The sequence below is a fragment of the Neopsephotus bourkii genome, unplaced genomic scaffold, assembly GCF_033783945.1.
Source record: "Neopsephotus bourkii isolate Nb327-2 ecotype Australia unplaced genomic scaffold, CSIRO-AGI_Nbou_v1 NB_1394, whole genome shotgun sequence".
Classification (NCBI taxonomy): Eukaryota; Metazoa; Chordata; class Aves; order Psittaciformes; family Psittacidae; genus Neopsephotus; species Neopsephotus bourkii.
Window position 1 is genome coordinate 1,120,032 of NW_026901872.1, and position 19,744 is coordinate 1,139,775.

At 36.1% G+C, this 19,744-nt stretch overlaps 1 protein-coding gene across 1 annotated transcript in view; it reads left to right on the forward strand.

The window, feature by feature from the left end:
- Positions 1-19,744, forward strand: part of MYCBP2 (MYC binding protein 2) — a 191,813-nt gene that overhangs the window by 144,375 nt on the left and 27,694 nt on the right. The window contains exons 56-61 of the mRNA XM_061367719.1: positions 11,404-13,047; positions 14,332-14,501; positions 15,287-15,531; positions 16,212-16,379; positions 17,837-17,994; positions 18,433-18,632. Coding sequence (XP_061223703.1) covers positions 11,404-13,047; positions 14,332-14,501; positions 15,287-15,531; positions 16,212-16,379; positions 17,837-17,994; positions 18,433-18,632 — 2,585 coding nt within the window. The remainder of the gene's footprint in view (positions 1-11,403; positions 13,048-14,331; positions 14,502-15,286; positions 15,532-16,211; positions 16,380-17,836; positions 17,995-18,432; positions 18,633-19,744) is intronic.

Consider the following 19,744-nt stretch of genomic DNA (forward strand, 5'->3'; position numbering starts at 1 on the left):
AGTTCCTTTTTTAGGTGCTTGTTTGTTATGAAAACTTCTTTTGGGATGCACTAGTTTCAGTGAAAATTCAGTCACCATCCATAAGTATTTCAAACTGCTGGTCAAATGTGAAGATCTCCATGTAATACGACTGTGTTTACTACCTGTAAGGCAGAAGACATAATTTCCAGAATCATTCTGTTTGATTTAGCTGTGTCTTCTCTGTTCTAGCCTTCTACATTTTGCAGACAAGCCTTTAGTATTCCTCATAAATGGCCCTACTCACCTTAGTATTCAATTATTGAGGGCAGATGACTTTCAACCTCTTCTTAGATGTGCTTCCCTTTAAAATAATTACTCATTTTAGGAAATAGGCCTGATGTATTTAATACTGGTAGTGGTTTTTCAAACTTGTCACTTATTATCTGGATTATTAAGGTAGGAATGATCACTGCTAAAGTACTGATTCCAGTATGTTTGGAGGTGTCCTACCTCCAAAATAGTTACTGATATGTTTAGATGATTATTTAGAAAGGCATTCCAGCTATTTTCTGGGTTTTTTGTTCTCTCAATTTTGAAATCAAAAATCAAGGAAATTAAATTTTGGACCTCTCAGGTAATGCAGGGTTCCATACACCCTCCAATCTTTCTCTAATTCCATGAAAAGACAATTATAATCACCTTAAAATGCTGTAAATTCTGTGAGTTGTAAATTCTGTATTAGCATCTAATTTTTTACTAGGATTTCTAGAATGCTGCCAAAGTTATATGAATTTGCAGAATAAAGTGATGCTGTTAGGATTTTCTTGGTGTTGATTCAAATCTGAAATGCTCTCAAACTCTTGCAAAATGCTCATATTTCTAAGTATACTTCAAGTTATGACATGGATGTTAAACTTTGCCTTCTTACTATAGGCTTCATGTATTTCTAATGCTTACATAGAATTTGTTGAGAATTGGCATTCATAACTAAAAACTTTTTTAACATGCTAGTTTTTTGAAGGCCTTCATGTGCCTCACAACAAATACAGGTAGTTCTTCAAAAAACCACTTCCAGTTTGTAAGTGGTGCTTAGATTTTCTTGAATTATCTTCAATCTGATCTTGAAAAACAGCATGATGGAATACTGTTCAAGATATTTGCAAAACGAGCAAATATTTACCAAATCCTTGGCACAGAAATACAACTTGCCAAAGCCTAATTACATGTTACCTTTCCCTTCTCATCAGTTTTTCCAATCTTTTTCTGCATGTTTTGTTGCATCTGTGTTATTGAAAATGCTAGGGTTTTCTGTTTCTTTGTTTTGTTTTTTTTCCTTTGGCTGCTCTTCATTTTTTAGTAAGGTGAATATAAATCTCTTATTTTAAAATGGCTAAAATAATTGAAATAAAATACATGTGATCCTTAAGAGCCCTGCTTGTCATTTACAGTAATTATATTGTTAAGTGTCCATTCTTTCGGTTCTCCTCCCCATCTGTCTGGGAGCGGGGGGATAAAGAAGGGGAGGGAGTGAGTGAGTGCGTGGCTGCATGGTTCTGAGTTAGCAGCTGGGCTTAAACCACGACACCATGCATGGGGTGAGATTTTTAAGTTTAGCCACAACAGAGTTTTATGTGGCTAAATGAGATTTCTAATCTTTCTCTATTATCATCATTTAAACTTGAATGAGCACCATTTTACTTTGCCTTTCTGGAGAATGATAGGTAACAGGTTGTAGTTTTGACTGTTTTGCCCACTACAGGTGACCAACTGAGTGCCATACTGAATTCCATTCAGTCACGGCCAAATCTCCCAGCTCCTTCCATCTTTGATCAAGCTGCAAAACCTCCCTCTTCCCTAGTCCACAGTCCATTTGTGTTCGGACAGCCCCTTTCCTTCCAGCAGCCTCAGCCACAGCTTCAGAGTAAGTTTGTCAGCCTTACCTGCTTCATCAGTCCATTTCTGCAGCTTTGACACTGCTGTTCTCAGTTGCTTACCAGCTACTAATCATCCCTCAGTGCACCTTTTTAGTTTTATTTTGTTAAGTTTTTCTTGATTCAAAAGCATGCGAGGTATAATGCTCCTAAAGAAGTATACTTGTTCAATTTAAATTTCTATATTGATAACATTTTGCTTCTGTACGTGTTCTGGCGTGTGGATAAGTCATGAGAGTGTTTTCAGTATTGTATGCAACTCTGGGTTTACCCTTAAGGTAAATATTTTATATGGTACAAAGTGTTGATAATTCTTTTAACATCAGGAATGGAGTTCAGTAAATTCATAGGTATTACATTTTCTCACCTTCTGAATTCTTGTTTTTGTCATCATTCCTAACTTTAGGGATATAGCTGGACAGTTGGAAAAACTTAGCACTAAATACTCGTAAGTAGTCTTCTGTCCAGTAGTCTGTGAGTTTAGTGCTCATAGGATTGGCATGGACATGAAAATTTGCACCTTGAGGTGAACAGTAGTTAACCTATTACTGATGAGAGGACAGGAAACTGTTTAGTTTTTAATTAGTGAGAAATAAAAGCTCAGCATTCATGATGGATAGCACGTACTGCAGTAAATTTTTCCTTATATACAGAACAGGTATAGCATGGGTCACAGGAATACTAGTCTTCTGTCTCCCGTAAACTGTCCTTCAGAAATGCCTCATTTTATTTCTGTGGCACCCTGTTAGTCAGTTCAGTCTCTATGTCTCTGCAGTCCTGGATCTAGCCAGCTCATCTTATTGAAGTGACAGTGACATGCTTCAGATAATAACTAGATTAAAATATCCAATTCACATTTATAAAGACAATCAAAAATAGTCAAACATCCTGAAAGCAGGATATTTTAAAATCTACTTGAATAAAACAGCTGTTTGCCAGTGGCATTAGCTCACCATCACTGAGAATTTGTGAATTGTATATTCTTTCCTATCACTTTTAGTTCTCTTATTCAGAGTAATGAAGTCAGAGCTTCTTACTCAGCTCTGCATCAGAAATAATCCTAAATGTCTTCTTTGAAATTTCAGATTATTTGCTCATTAGCATTTAGACCTATACTGTATGAAAAGGAAAGCTGTCGAAGTTTTCTTTATTGGCTGCCCAACAGGATCTTGCTCAATGGATTTGTCTGGCCAACAGATGTAGATAAACTCTATTCAGTAAGCTTACATCCATGGTTTGTGCTTTAGTAAGGATCCTTTATTCAGAAGAGGATGTTTTTTGTTAAATAGGGAAAGCACTGGTAGTCTACAATATAAAATAATAATGAAACCGGAAAAATTTTTCAAATTTGTGTCTGATTTGGGATCTTATCTTAGTGTAAGATCTCAATCAGTACGGTTCTTTGCCCTTTCAGCAGGTCAAAAATCATCACCCAGAATGGATATACTGTTGTACTAACTGTGATTTGATACAGGGTCTTTCTTCCAGTTATCTAATTTAAGATTGATGCAGATAATGTAAATTATGCATAAAGGAGAGAAATAGTAAAATTTTTGGTTTTTCTATAAAAATTTAAGAATAATGTGGGGAAAAATTTCCAGTTTGAACTTCCTTTAGTCTTTTGCAAATTTATTACTCCTCCATCTAAATTCAGAATATTGTTAGGGAGTCCTAAGACCAAATTCATACAGTTTTTCATTTAATAGTCAAGGAAATTATGAGGGATATAGGACTCTAGATTGTTTTAAGCAGTTGTTCTACTATGACTATATAAGTATGTATGACTATATCTGTGACTTCACATATTAGAAAGTAATGAATTGATTTGCAATATAAGGTTAATTAGAATAGCAAGGCATATATGCAGTAAAAATATTGAGACAGAAAAGTTACTATTTAGGTCAAATTCTGCTGTGCGGGTTTTAATCCATGTTCAGTGCTGATGCGGTTATAATAGAACTGTAATGGAAACTCTGTATAAGCATTCAATTTTCATTCATTATTTCCAAAGTACTTTTCAGTCTCATGTCAGCAAACATGTAATTAAAATTTAAATCCATTAAACGATACATCTCAAGGCTCCATATCAAATCACTTGGATTTTGCCCTAGATATGCTTGCTTTTAGTTTCAAATTATGTGCTCCATCTTTAAGTGCTTCTTGCTGTAAAGTTAGATCTAAAAACTAAAATGAACATTTGTAGTCAGTAACTGCTATTTTAAAGCACCTAATAGCAGTCTTAATGGTTTTCAAAGAAGTTGTGCCAGCCTAGATTTCTATGGCTGTAGAAGTTTTATACTAAATGCCAGTCTTGATTGAAAATCTGCCTAAATAGTCTCCCGCTTAGATTTTTCTGTTCTTCCTTGGGTATCTGTCCTCCTACGGAGAAATTTTATTTGGAAGCATGATTCTGAGGAAAATCAGGATCATGTTGAATGTCCTCTAAGATTATTTCCTTAAGTTAGATTTTTGCAATAGGAAGAAAAACGTTGGTATGATTATAAAATATGCTGTCACTGAGAGATTGTAGTTGTCCTCTAAAAGGTTCATGTTATTTACTAGAACTCTATGAAGGGCTGGTTGTTGTTTACTATTTAATTCCTTTGCTAATTTTCATACATAGTCACACAGGGGAAAAAAGCTGGGAGATTGTTTTCTTTTTCAGAGGGACAGACAAAATTAAGATGCTCTTGCCATGTAGTTTAATTTTTTGTCAGTCTTTTATACAGATAGAAATCAAAGAAAGCTACAAAAGATGGCATAACCTGCATGAGTTCAAGAACAGCTGTGTTGACTTGGAAACTTAGGAAGGACTTTTTTTTTCAGAAAGAGCACAAGTTTATTTGATTATTTTAACAGAGTTGGATGGGATGGTAGAAAGAGCACAACCTTGATTATTTCAACAAAGCAGCCTGTAATTACTGCAGCCTCTGAATGCTTGCTTCTGAGAAGTTTGTAGGATCATCAGTGACAGATTTCTCAGGACTGCAGCCTCACAGAGCTGCAAGATTATTAACGGTTGCTTGATTCATTTGTCTCTGAACTTTGTGAAGAGTACAGAAGACTCAAATTTCTGCTTGAATTCTGAGTATAAATGAAGTGTGGAAACGTAAAGGGTCAAGAAAGATTTGTTTCTCAGCCTTCAGCAGTGTGTGCTGTGTCATAAAAGTCCTTAGACATGACAAGTCAAGGAAACAGGATCTTGCCATGCTGTCCAGGATCAGTTACACCAGATTTTCACTGTTGGCTGTTGAACTCTGAACTTGGGAAGTGTGAGACCTCGAATTCACCAGTTTTTGACTTGGATGTGAGGAAACGTGGCATAAGAGCTCCTATTGCAAATGAAGAATAGATTTTTATGCTGAAGAGGCTTTGGAACCCCCATGTTAGCTTTATCTCGCACAGCCTTCCTGACTCATCTCAGCCCAGGCAGAAGCTGAACTGCTGTTCAATACATTCATAGTGAGTGTCCTGTCAGGCTGGTCCCTCACCAAGCCATGCTGCAGAGCTGCAATCAAGCCTATAGCCCCACTGTACATGATCATCTCCTACCATTTGGGACCTGCTGGAGAGAGTCCAGCGCAGGGCAACTAAGATGATTAAGGGAGTGGAGCATCTCCCTTATGAGGAAAGACTGAGGGAGCTGGGTCTCTATAGTTTGGAGAAGAGGAGATTGAGGGGTGACCTTATTAGTGTATATGAATATATAAAGGGAGTGTGACGAGGATGGAGCCAGGCTCTTCTCAGTGGCAAACAATGAAAGGACAAGGGGTAATGGGTACAAATTGGAACACAAGAGGTTCCACTTAAACTTGAGAAGAAACTTCTTCTCAGTGAGGGTGACAGAACACTGGAACAGGCTGCCCAGGGAGGTTGTGGAATCTCCTTCTTTGGAGACATTCAAGACCCACCTGGACACGTTCCTGTGTAACCTTATCTAGGTGTTCCTGCTCCGGCAGGGGGATTGGACTAGATGATCTTTTGAGGTCCCTTCCAATCTCTAACATACTGTGATACTGTGATACCATTCATGTTAGGATTTCCTATGCATCCCTTCAGTGCCGTGACCATTTGCTTTTTGGCTTTGTTCCTTTCTTCTCTAGGTGCTAGTTAGAGAGCATTTAGAACCACTGGCATTGCCTGTAGCGCTTCTATCTGCATTTCTTAAGTTGGAGAGGGGAGCACAAAAGACCAGCACATGTATGGAGCCTGTAACCCTTCTCAGTAGTGTTTCAGTAAAATGGAGAGAATATTCTCAGCCAGGCACAGTGATATCTTCCATATCATGCTGAAATGACCCAACTGTCATGCAAAACAGACAGAGTATGGGTTTAACTTTTTTTTCAGATGCTGTGTATTGCTGAAGCATCATTCTTGAAAATTCGAGCTAAGTTAATACTTCATACCTTGGGCTTTACAGACTTGATTAGCAAAGATATGTGTGAAGCGTACGTTGTCCAAGTCAATCCGAAACCATCCCTGGGAGACTGGGATGGTAGGAAGAGCACAAACTATGTCATGTTTTAGAAGCATGTAAATATGGCTTATCACATCTTCAAAAATTGCAGTTACAATTTATAAAATCGTAGAATCTTTTTTATCTACCTTTCTAGCACAGGAATACTTCATTCGGTCAATAACATTAAGTGGCTCAAGTGTTGGTGCTCCAAGCCCTGCATATGGGTAAAGTTGCTAACATTTTTCTAATGATACTGTGTCTCAGCTTTTGCTCTCACTCACAGGCTCATACCCCTATCACAACAGCATTAAATACTTTTCTCCCCTTTTTCTTCCTTCTCCATCTGTCCCTGTGGTATTTGGCATTTCAGGGTGTGAAAATGATACATTGATTGCAATGCTTGAGGAAATTCAGCTAAAGGCCTTATTGTAGCTTCCGTGTCAGTAAGAGTGAGTAAAAGGAATGTGTCCTTATGAAGTGGCATCCATTGCTTAGGCGAAAGGGAAGGCCAATGCTTTCCTTCATCATCATGCAGAAGAGCAGTGGCATTTTGAAAGAAACTTTTAACTTCTCTTCACTCTCCGGAGACATTTTACCAGTTTGTTTAAAAAAGGCTAACGTGGACCAGCTGGTGGTATGTCATGCTCCTGAATTGGTTTACCAGCATTTCCTCAGAGGAAGTAAGCATAGTTGTTAGAAGACTGTATCCTGCCATAGGAATTGAACTCTTATGTTTCTACATTGTGTGGTTTGTTAAGCTGGAGCTATTTCCATATTGAAGGAAAGCATGTGACTAAAGGTACACTCTCATTCAAATGTGATGTGAGGCAGACCTTGCCTACCTTGTATGTCTAGTTTTTGTAGTCTTTGAGGGTGTTTCAAAAAGAAGGAATGCTGACCAAAAGCTGCTCCCTGTGGCTGACTATCATGGATAGATGCAGATCATTCACCAAGGCAGCAAGGAGGTCATGTGGGAAACTCATTCTCTTTGAGCCAGCCCCCTTGAAATGATTGAGTAGTAGTACATTGTTCAGTATAAAACTAGATTCCAGCAATGTAAGTATTCTCAGACATAGAATGAAAGAAGAAAGTGTAAATGTGGATCCATGAAGATGGATTTAGTATGGATTTTCGTTTAATTATTTATAGATTAGAATGCTAGTATATCAATTTGACATTTTTAGGATTGCCTTTGCGGCTACTTTGTGGTCTTAATGTGTTTTTTCTGTATTTTAACCTTTAAAAATTGGTGGAGTGACATCCTGTTACTCAGAAGCTATATAATTAGTACTGGATCTCCAAATCATTTCTAGGTATCAAAGTAGGCAATACTGTTCTTAAATCTGTGTTAATCCTGGATTAAGAAAATAGAGAGTATTTTGTTGTTTTAAAGACTGAAATTCTTACTTCAAATGTGTGAACATCTTGTTGGAGAGTCTGTAGAATGTAGCTCATTGCATGAGATACGGGGTTTAATATATTTATATGTACAAGTTGTTGAATGTACTACCAGACAAAAAGATGTCTTAAGCAGTGCAGGAATTGCAATAACTTATTTTCAATACGTGTGTCTTATTCCAGTTGTACAAAGGGGTCTCTCTAAAAAAGTGTCTTTTAACGTACAAAATCTCTTTAAAATTATTAACGCAGTGAGAATTTGACTTACTTTTTCTAAATGAAGGAACAGGAATTGGAATTATAACTAAAAATTAGATTATAGGAATGCAAAATGATAGATTTGATACTTAAAGGTTCCTGCTGTTATCTCACTCCAAGTTTCACTTGGAGCTGTACCTCTAACAGATTCAATGTCAATAGCCTCTCTACTGAAATTACCTTGGATTGCATCAGATTTAACTTTTGCTGAAGGCAACAATATTTTTTGGGTTGATACAGACTTGGGTTTATGTCTTTACTGTTTGATAGAGAAACTCTTCTGCTAGTTATGTTTCTTGATAATACTGAGAATCCACAGTTCACATTGTGTACATGAACTTTTCCAGAGCATTATATTATTGAGGTGCATTCAGACTTGAAAACATGTAGTTTTGATGGGTTTAATATATTTTTCTTCATTCTTTCCAGTGAAACTTTCCAACACAAACATCTAGATTGTCTCTAATTTTCTCAAAACCATACCTCTCATTGAATAATCTACACATATTTTTAGACCCTAGAAGCTAATGCTGAAATCACAGATTATCTTTTATTATTTTAAAATTTAGTTCAGGGAAAATATCTTGAAGTAACTGTTTCTCAGTTAAAACTAATGCAGGAGTTTAAACAACAAAATCCAAATATTTAACAAAGGAGATGCATATCATTTGAAGTGCTTGTTTTGCCTTTACTGCTTTTTCCATTGAATCTGTGCTGCTTCTGTGCAACTGTTTTCCACTGTAGAAACTCCATCCTGCTGCCTTGCTTCTCGTGAGCGTATTTACAAAACTAGTGATGTAGCTGGGCCTGCCTCTGCTATTTCATCTCTCTCTCACAAACTGAAGGGTGGGTATGCATGTCAACATAGCAAGGTTATTCAGATTTTTACATTCAAAATGGGTTTTTTTGGTGAGTGGTTTTGGTTGGGTTTTGTTTGTTGGGTTGGGTTTTTTTTCCTCCTTCCATTCATTTTCATTTCATTCACTTAATAATGTTTTGAAAATAAATGTTAAGGTTTGGTCTTTGTTGGGAGCTTGTTTGGTATAACCATTCAGTGTTGCCTTTCTGAGTTGCCTCAACTTCATGATACGTGATCTGGCTAATTCTTTCTGCTTTGCAAACAGAAAGATGACTGTTAATCTGATCCAATAAGGCCTGTTCTCAGACAACAGGCAAATGAAATATAGAAGAAGAAAGGGAAAAAAATACAAGGTTTTTTGTTTGCTTGCAGTTAAAGCAGTTTGCTACATGGTTATGCAGCTTTTCATTTTGGGTTTTTTGCTTTGGGTTGTTTTTTTTGCTGATAGTGTAGAATTAGGATTATTTATCTGTATATATGCAAACTGAAACCTTTGCTTTTTAAGTTTTGTGGTTTTTTTTCTTGCTGGAAGCTGCTGTTAAGCTATGCCTTTCATAAGCAGTTTCATTCGAGAACATTGGCCTACTTGATATTCACTAGTCATGCATATATTTTGAATTTGATACATTGCTGAATGGCTTGCAGTGTTTTATGTCCTTGTTGACTTTTCAGTATACTTTCCTTTATAAGGAATTCTGTAAAAAGTTTCTGTCTAGAGAATTTTCTCATCTGGAAGATGACCAGACCTTAAATTAATCTTTTTATTTGTTTGTGGGAAAAGTGTGTTTAAAGTAATAACTGTTTACATTTCTGAATTCGTGTCTCACAAAGTAGACATCTCAAAATAGCTCGTCAGTAGAACTGGTGAATAAGTGAGCTGACATAAGCAAAATGCTTGGAAAGAAACCTTCTAGTTTTGGGTTTGTTTGTTGGGTCTTTTTTCTTGCAAAAACAATCATTTTATAAATCATGATGTACCATGCTGTTTTCCCTTCATCTTCCCCCTCCTTCTGAAGAAAAAAATAATTACAGAACTCATAAGAAAAAAGAATAAAGATGGATTAGGCTCTCAAAATTTATTCATGTTTGTGATGTTCTCATTATATTCTGCTGTTTATATTTGGCATATTGTTTCTGAATCATAGACAAAATATTTCTTCTCTGCCTGGAGAAGTATTAACTCCTACCATGTCCTATCTCCTGGGAAGCCAGGAGAGTATGCTAGCCGTCAAGCTTGTCAAATATTCCAGTATAGGTATCCTTCACTTTTTCCTGTTACTATTTGTTTTATTATAAGCTACTTAAATACAGAGGTAGAAAAAACAGTTGTTTTGTAACTTCAGGAAAGATCTGGGTTGCTAGGCTTTGCTTTTGTTTTTGTACTATGAGAGGTAACAGTAGGAGAAACTGCTCCAGTATATTTTCTAGCATACAGATAAGGCTTCATGAGTGAGAACTGGAAGAAGATGATTCAGATCCCATAATTCAAAAGAAGTAAACAGATTTCCTACCTTTAACTAGTGAAAAACCCATCCAGATCAGAAGGACTTAACTGTACCTTCAAGACTTTGCAGTGTAAAGTCTCACTTTGTAGAGAAACAGCTATATTTAATTCACAACTGCTGCATTGCTCACCAGTAATTTCAACATTGCTTGTCTTAATTTTCAAAATACAATTCTACAAGACTGTCTTCACAGAATTACTAGGAGCAGATTGCTTTAATGAGCTTCTACTTTGCATATACTTGGGGTTTATGTATTTATATTAGCTACCCATAGTTTTTATAGTTCTGTGGATTAATATATGTACAAATCAATGTGCAAAGGAACAATAAATTAATGCATCAAAATAAGAGGACATCATAGATCACAGCTGATAGTTTAGTGATTGGAAAAGGTGGGTTGGTTTGTTGGGTGGTTTTTTAGTAGGTTGTGTTCTGGTAGCAGAACACTGATAGTTTGTGGCCTTTAAAAGGTGTATACCTCAGATTATCAATGTGAATCATTTTAGGTATGTCTGTAAACCTCTTACTTGATTTGCCTTGTAGCTGTATTTACTTTCTACGTTTCCTGACTTTTGAGCATCAAAGAAAATAAGTCTGCTAATACATTTGGTCTTTCTGCAAGTCTCTTGTTGCAGTCAGGCTGTAACTCACAGAGATAATAAATAAATAATCCCTGTTTTCTGTTGCAACTGTGGTAAACTTGGATAACTCCTGACATTTGCCTAAGGATTGTGCTTCCTTTACTACTGTTTTTGGGTACAGAGAACTGTACCTTTTGATACCTTCGTAGTAGTGTTTCTCTGTAAATATTTCCTAAAACTTGTTTGCATGTATCTTTGGGACAAGAAATGTGTTGAAAACATTCTAGAGAAAAAGAAAGTCCCTCTCTATGTCCTTTCATTTTGCTGTGAACAGAAGCACATGTTTGATTTTTATCTTGTGTTCAGATCTTTTTAATCCTTTTGTATTGTTGTTTTCTATTATTAAAGGTATCGTTGTCAAAGTATAATAATTATAAAATATACTAAACAGGTGACCGAATGAATTTCACAGGAGCTGCTAGACCAATTTCTCCATCAGGAAAATCAGACATGTCATCAAAACATAGAGCTGACAGCAGGTCACCCAAGCTTGATGTGCGAATAAATAGAGCTGCAGCTGACCAGAAGAAACCTAGAAATACAGATGGCTTATCTGCCAGTGAGTCTCTTATGCTGAAATCAGATGCTGCAAAATTGCGATCAGACTCTCACAGCAGGTCTTTGTCTCCGAATCATAACACTTTGCAAACACTAAAAACTGATGGTAGAACAACTACTGGTCTGAGAGCTGAATCTCCAGGGCCAGGAAACCGATCATCTTCTCCAAAGACAAAGACACTTACAGCTGTTAGATCTGGTGCTAGTTCTCCACGATCCTCATCACCACATGACAAAACTCTACCTCAGAAAGCTCCTTCCCCTGTAAAAACAAAGCTTGATCCTCCTCGAGAACGCTCCAAATCAGATTCTTACACGTTAGATCCAGATACCCTTCGCAAAAAGAAAGTACCGCTAACAGAACCCTTGAGGGGCAGGTCCACTTCACCCAAACCAAAAACTATTGCAAAAGATGGAAAACCTGTTACAGAAACTGAAAATAGAGCTCCTTCCCCTCATGTTGTACAAGAAAATCTTCACAGCGAGGTAGTTGAAGTATGTACTTCAAGTACTTTAAAGACTAACAGTATTATAGATAGTACCTGTGAAGACAACACAGAATTCAGAAGTCTGGACGATGGTTCTAATAAAGTTCATTTCAGCATAGGAAAAGCACCACTGAAAGATGAGCAAGACATGAGAGCATCTCCGAAAGTGAGCCGTAAATGTGCTGGTAGACACACAAGACCCAAAAAGGAAAAATCCAGCTTTCTTTTCAAAGGAGATGGCTCCAAGCCTGTAGAGCCTGCCAAGCAAGCAATGTCACCTTCTGTTGCAGAATGTGCTAGAGCTGTATTTGCTGCATTTCTCTGGCATGAAGGTATTGTTCATGATGCTATGGCTTGTTCATCTTTTTTGAAGTTTAATCCAGAGCTGTCCAAAGAGCATGCACCAATTCGAAGCAGTCTTACTCAACAACCTGCAGAGGAAAAAGAAACAAAGTTGAAAAATAGACATTCATTGGAAATATCATCTGCTCTTAACATGTTCAACATCTCGCCTCATGGACCAGATATATCTAAAATGGGTAGCATCAATAAAAACAAAGTTCTCTCAATGTTAAAAGAACCACCTCTACATGAAAAGTGTGAAGATGGAAAAACTGAAACTACCTCCTTCGAAACATCGAGTCACCACACAATAAAATCCAAGTCTCCTCTTCCATTAACATTGCAGCACTTGGTAGCTTTCTGGGAAGATATTTCTCTAGCAACTATTAAAGCAGCTTCCCAAAACATGATTTTTCCAAGTCCTGGTTCTTGCGCAGTGTTAAAGAAGAAGGAAAGTGACAAAGATAACAAGAAAACTAAAAAAGAGAAAAAGAAAAAAGAAAAGGTTGAGACTAGGCCAAGAGGAAATCTTTTTGGCGAGATGGCCCAGCTTGCAGTGGGAGGACCTGAAAAAGATACCATCTGTGAGTTGTGTGGAGAATCCCATCCATATCCAGTGACTTACCACATGAGACAAGCTCATCCAGGTAAGAGATGCATATTTTTTAATTCCCAATTCCATCTTTAAAGTACATTGCACATACACATTTTGGTATTAGCTACTGTTATGAAAATATGTCAGGCTGTCTTGTTTAACATTATAACACAGTTTTGCTTCATAAGCTAAAATAAAACTGAAATGTAGAAATTACATGTTTTTATATGTTATCCTTAAGTAGTTACGGATCTAAGCTTTCAAAGATGCTCAAGCAAGTTGTTTGAAACAAGGCCAAAATAGCAAGCTAACTTTACAGTAGATATTCAGAGCAGAAAAATGCCATTTATTAAACTTTAGGACTTGAAGTTATGCTGAGAAAATTGGAAATAAAAAATGAGATTGATTAATTAGAGTTTCTACATTGACAAACATTTTCTATTACTTTCCTACTGTAAATAGTAGAAAACTTCTTTATCTGCTGTGTCAGCACTGGGTATCAGTAGCTTCATTTTGGGGGTTTAAAATGTATCTTAAAAAGATCTAGTCCATGCCTCTAGACGATTTGTATGGTAAAACACAACCTCAGTCTCATATTTTGTCTCTTGATTTGGGTCCCTGATTTTTTTTTTTTAGGACTTTATTTTTAGGAAAATGGAGCACATCAGTGCTAGGTGGGCATTATCTTAGCCAGTCAAATGAGTTCAAAAAGTATGTAGGTTGTGTTTTCTTTAGAAAAGAGATTGCTAATAGAATGAATTAGCTGCAGTGTAGCTCGTAATAAATAACCTTGTTAAAGACAAAATTGTTTCTGTGTTTTCTAGTTTGTAAACATAACTGTGTTGTCAGGCTGAAGATGTATGAGCTTGTTTTAGCACTGTATGGAAAGTAAAACAAAAGTAAGGAGCCTTGTTATTCAGTTATGAATGCCGTGAACCTTTCTGAGAAACAGTAATCTCAAAGGAATGCACTTAATTCCCTTTTAAGCTTTGTTAGGCAGGGAGAAGGTTTTCTGTGTTAAATTATTTCTGTGTTAATCTTGGCTAATATATAATACTGATCTTACCATCCCTTAGCTGTCTGAACAGGGAGCTGTTGATGCTTTGGATAAGTTCATAATAAAAACTTCAAAAACTAAAATGCATTTGTATTCTTTGGGTACTGGTGCGACACATGGACATGCAGTTTGCTTTTTAATCAGTTCAGAGATACAGAAAGAGAAAGGCCAGGAAAAGACAAGCATTTTCCTTCCCCTTCTTCATCCCTCTTTGACAGTAATAGATAATAATAAATCTTCTTTTGAAATAACTCTTTTCCTGTCTTTTTCTCAATATAGGTTGTGGCCGTTACGCAGGTGGCCAAGGTTATAATAGCATTGGGCACTTTTGTGGAGGATGGGCTGGTAATTGTGGTGATGGTGGTATTGGAGGAAGCACTTGGTATTTGGTTTGTGATCGATGCAGAGAAAAATATCTCCGTGAAAAGCAAGCAGCAGCAAGAGAGAAGGTATTTTAATTTCATCTTCATATGCTTAGCACTCTTATCTGCTTAATAGTACTGTGTTCACAACTTGAAAATAAGGTAGGACCAGTTTAAAAAATTCATAATTTCAGAAGATTTTGGAATATCCACTTGTGTCATTTATAGGTTTAAAATACTAAGACAGAAGCTTTGCTTGTTACTTCTGACTGGATTTCTTCCCTTCAAACAGTAGTGTTTTCAATTTTATAAAGTAATTTTATTTTCTTATCCCTGTATAACTGCAGTATAGAATGCAGTACCTAATTTTTTTAAAGCATGTGCCAGCTCGTTTAACTTCTATTTGTTTATTGAAATATGAGTACTGTTTTAACTTTATATGCTTATAGTTTCTTTAATGAACTTAATCCTCAATATGATTGGATATAAGATGCCAAACACTGGGCAGACTAGAGCAGTTTTTAATGGGAATAGTACGAAAGATGTTTTGCTTGTATTCATCTTCCATGTCCAATTTCAAATTCATGCTTAAATCATATGAAAAAGTTGGTGTTTTAAGATAGGCAGAAGAATGTTAATTTATTTTTTAAACTAGATTTGTTGAAACTTTTTGCACACAAAATTCATCCTGAGGCAAACATCAAAGCTTCCGTTTATTAAAAGTTTGCAAAGTTATGAAAACAGTGGAAGTGCCATTTTGTAATATAAAATATTTTATAACAGGAGACACCAAGCAACTTCAGTATGCGTGACACTGTCAGCTTCCTTGTGATGAAGTATGGTTTAAATATACATTTTTCTATTTTCTCTAGATTAAACAGTCTAGGAGAAAACCAATGCAAGTTAAAACTCCTCGTGCCTTGCCAACTATGGAAGCTCATCAAGTGATTAAAGCCAATGCACTGTATTTACTGTCACTGAGTAGCGCTGCTGAGCCCAGTATCCTCTGCTATCACCCTGCAAAGGCATTCCAGTCTCAACTTCCCAGTGTCAAAGAGGGAATTTCTGAAGACTTTCCCATTAAAATGCCATGTCTCTATCTACAGACTTTAGCAAGGTAATTAAAGGACGTTTATGAATATAGGTTTTAATACTTAACTATTTATAGTGTTGGATAAAAATATGTGTATAAACTAAACTAATATGTACATAGAAAAATAGATATTTTCCTAATTCTTTATGATCTTTATTCTTTTTCTTCCCTTTCCATGATCTTGTTCAATTTATTACACATATTTGATTCAAGGATCAAATATACCCTGAGTACCTTTTGGATGCTGAATGTTTTTTTAACAAGAGTTTAGTTTCTACTCAAAGAATTTAGAATTTCCTAAAGAGTTTAACTTAGTGTGTTAGTACCAGACATATGTGCTGCTTTTCATTCTTCACAGTTAAAAATAGTAGGAAGGAAACCAGAAGACTTGTTCTTACTTGGTATTTCTAAGTAGATTTCACTGTAGTGGCTCATGTTTATGATGGATCGACATTTGCGCATACAATACATAATGGAAATGCCTAATACTAAATTACAGCAAAGGGTGCTTCCCTCTCCCTGTTGGTTGAGAATGTTATTATATTTTCCACTGGCACTTTAAGTCACAGTCAGCTTAAATGCATTAGGTGATGAGTAAAGGAATAGCGTTGGCTGGCAAAATGTATTGACAAAGGACTTGTGTGTTTGTGTGTTTCAGGAACTTGTAATTCTTAATCCTAATTTTAAAATCTAATTTGATGTAGGCATCATCATGAAAACTTTGTTGGGTACCAGGATGACAACCTCTTCCAGGACGAGATGAGGTACCTGCGCTCAACTTCAGTACCTGCACCGTACATCTCAGTTACTCCTGATGCAAGCCCTAATGTCTTTGAAGAGCCAGAAAGTAACATGAAATCTATGCCCCCAAGGTACTTCTTGTAACTCTAGGTACTACATACAAATGCTAAAGCATTAGCATAGCACCAGTTAAAAAAAAAGCAGCCCAGATCCATCTCTGAAATCACTTTTCTGTAGTAAAGTCTTAGGTTTACAACCTGAATATCAAAAAAGTTTGTTTAGAAATTGGTGAGGGCTCTTAGCATACCTCAGGGAAATTTATCCATCCATCCATTCCAGGCCTGCTTATTTCCCCATAGACACAAATACAATTTTTCCAGAATCTTCAGAACTACAGAAATGAAGAACTGATCTAAAGAGCAATGGTCCAAGGACCATAGCTGTTGCAGTGTTTTTCCCCCTGTACTTCTATAACATAACTGGCTGGAGTGCAGATTAATGGCTTTTTTGAAAGGAAGTGGCAGTTATCTTCCTTTCAGGATCTCATTCTGAAGGGAATTTTGAAGAGGAGGAAATTCCATCACCTTACGTTTTTCAAAGTAAATGTTGCTGATTCTGTAAGAAGTTAAAATAACACTGAAGAAATTATAATTTTGTGCTATCTGGGACCAAGAGTGCTAGATGGTTTCTGTCAGGTTAAGGCAGTTTCTTACCTCATTAAATTTACTATGATCTAATTAAAGCAATTATAAGGGGAGAAAAAAAAAAAAAAGGCTCTTATTGTTTCTTAATAATAGCCTGAAATCAGCTTAGATGCTCTGTGTTTTCAGGTGTCAGACAGTGATTCCTCATAATGAGGATGTAATGAAGAGAAAAGTTGCTTTTAATCTGTTTTTATTGCAATCTGTTACATTTCATACTGATTGCAAGAACAGTTTATTGGAATATTACAGTCTACAATGTAGTCTTTTCCGAAATATAACTTTTCTGAAAAAACTCCTTAAGAGTGCATCATACTAGTAGATTCCTTTATTGAAACTGTGGACACTGTGGTCTCCTGAGGCCTATAGGGACAGCAGAAGCTGGGAGTTCTTTTGCAGACTGTAAGAAGTCCACTGAAGGTAAGGAGTAAAACATGTCAGAGGCATAGCCATAGCAATTGAATATTGTCTTTAAGACTAATAATGTTGCTTCACATAAAGTTCTAAATTTCAGTTGGCTTGCATATTAAAAATTCACCCCATAGAAGTTTTCGCGTGCATTCTCGGCAAATTTGGTCTGAAGTGTCGATTTAGTCATGATCTGAATGTTTATGTTCTATCTAAAAAATACCTAAATTCTTGGAACTTACCGTGTATATTAGTACATTTGTTTATAAAGCACTTTACATGCATTTTCACAATGTGTAATTCTAATACTCCTTCTTTTCCAGCATTTAAACAGTTATTAGGTACATAAGAAACAGTTTCATGCAGTACTATCACTGCCATAACGAAATGCATGTGTCTTTATTTTAATAGTTATATCAAATTCAAGTATACCCTATATATTCATTAATGGGTCTGTAACTTCACTGATTTCTTTGTAGTTTGGAAACCAGTCCAATAACAGACACAGATCTTGCGAAGCGTACAGTCTTTCAAAGATCATACTCAGTTGTTGCATCAGAGTATGACAAACAGCACTCAATTTTGCCAGCACGTGTAAAGGCAATCCCTAGGAGACGAGTCAACAGTGGAGATGCAGGTAAGAGCACAGACATGAGAAGCAGGAGAAAAGATATTCAAGGATATGGCACTGGGTTTGCAGTTCTTCTTGGAAACTGTAGACAAATAGGGGGGGTTTGTAACTACATGTAATGGCTTTTATTTCTGTTTATTAATAAACATTATCTATTTGTTAATCCACACAGAATTAACCTAAAAACAGTTCAGAAATTACCGTGGTTCTGAAATCTGTGGTGCATCATTTGTGCTTGATGTAAAAGTTAAAGTGGTATTTTCTTTCTCAGTTGAAACACCATTTTTCCACATTGCTTTTTTTTTTTAACGCATTTTCCTCATGGAAAAAATGATTTAAAATATCAGTCCTAAAATTGCTCTGTTGCTTTTTATTTTTACTGTAGCTATACAATTAAAATGCACAAAGAATCTAATGTATGCATATTTTTATGCTTTTGAATAGAAGTGGGGTCCTCTCTCCTGAGACATCCATCTCCTGAACTTTCTCGGTTAATCTCCGCCCACAGCTCTCTTTCCAAAGGAGAGAGAAATTTCCAGTGGCCAGTATTGGCATTTGTAATCCAGCATCATGATCTGGAAGGACTTGAAGTAGCAATGAAACAAGCCTTACGGAAATCTGCTTGCCGAGTCTTTGCCATGGAGGTATTAACATACTAATGGATCTTGTGTGATTAAAATGAGACATTTTTAAATTTTGTCTCATATTTCTTCTAAAAATTAACTTTTGATGTGCAGTAACCCTATTCTGAAAGTTTGCTTACTAATATTAGTCACTCTTAAGTGGTGTTAATACAGAAGTATGGCCTGTAAACCTTCAGTAGTTTTATCTGTCATGTAGAAAATGTCTGATAAAAATACTATTAATCAGTTACAGAAGTACTGTTTTCTCCTCATTTGCTGAGCATCTTCCTGGTTCTACTTATCTTTTTAAGGTCTTTCTTTAGAATTGTTTTGATGTTGGTAATATCTAGATACTTCATAACTTCCTTCTGATATGGGTGAATGCTACCCCTGTTATGTAGCTAGTGAATGAGCAGACAAAAGATCCATTAAAGATTAATTGCTTCAGTAAAAGCTGAGGCCATCTTTTTTTTTTTTTAATTCCAGCTAAGATTTGGTAGCATTTCTTCTGAACCTGTATACAGGATGGTATTTTTCAGGCGTTTGTAACGTGAAAATATAGGTGGATTTTCTCAGATTAAGTACCACAACTCTATTGTTAAACACCACCCATCAAATTTCCAAACATCAATATGCAGCAATATTGGAGTTTTAGAAGAACATACGAATGTTACAATTTTTAAAAAACCCTTTTTTTTCCCTCATTAGGTTGATTTTTTTTGTGTCTGATTTTTTTTTTATTAATTATGTCAATGGCAGAGACCAAACAAGGAAACCAAATCTCAGCCTAGAGAGTTCTAAATTAAAAAGGGTATTTACTTTGTTAACCGATTCGATTAGTAAGGAGTGCTTACTTTGTCCTATAATTGTGCCTAAAAATACATAAGAACTTTGCCTTTTTTATCTTTAGAGGTTTTGTCAAAGAACTTATTTTTGTTTAAGGTGTTTCTACATTACTTTGCTATGTCCCCTGTAATACAGTTGTCGTTTTAATAAACTGTTTCAGCCTCTCACTTGAAGACCTTACTTACATGTCCAAAAGCATCAGTGCACCTCCTTACTTACATAAATGGTTTAAGAAATGGTTTTACTCCAGGTTTCCGTAACCAATTGATAACTCTTTGTGTATATTT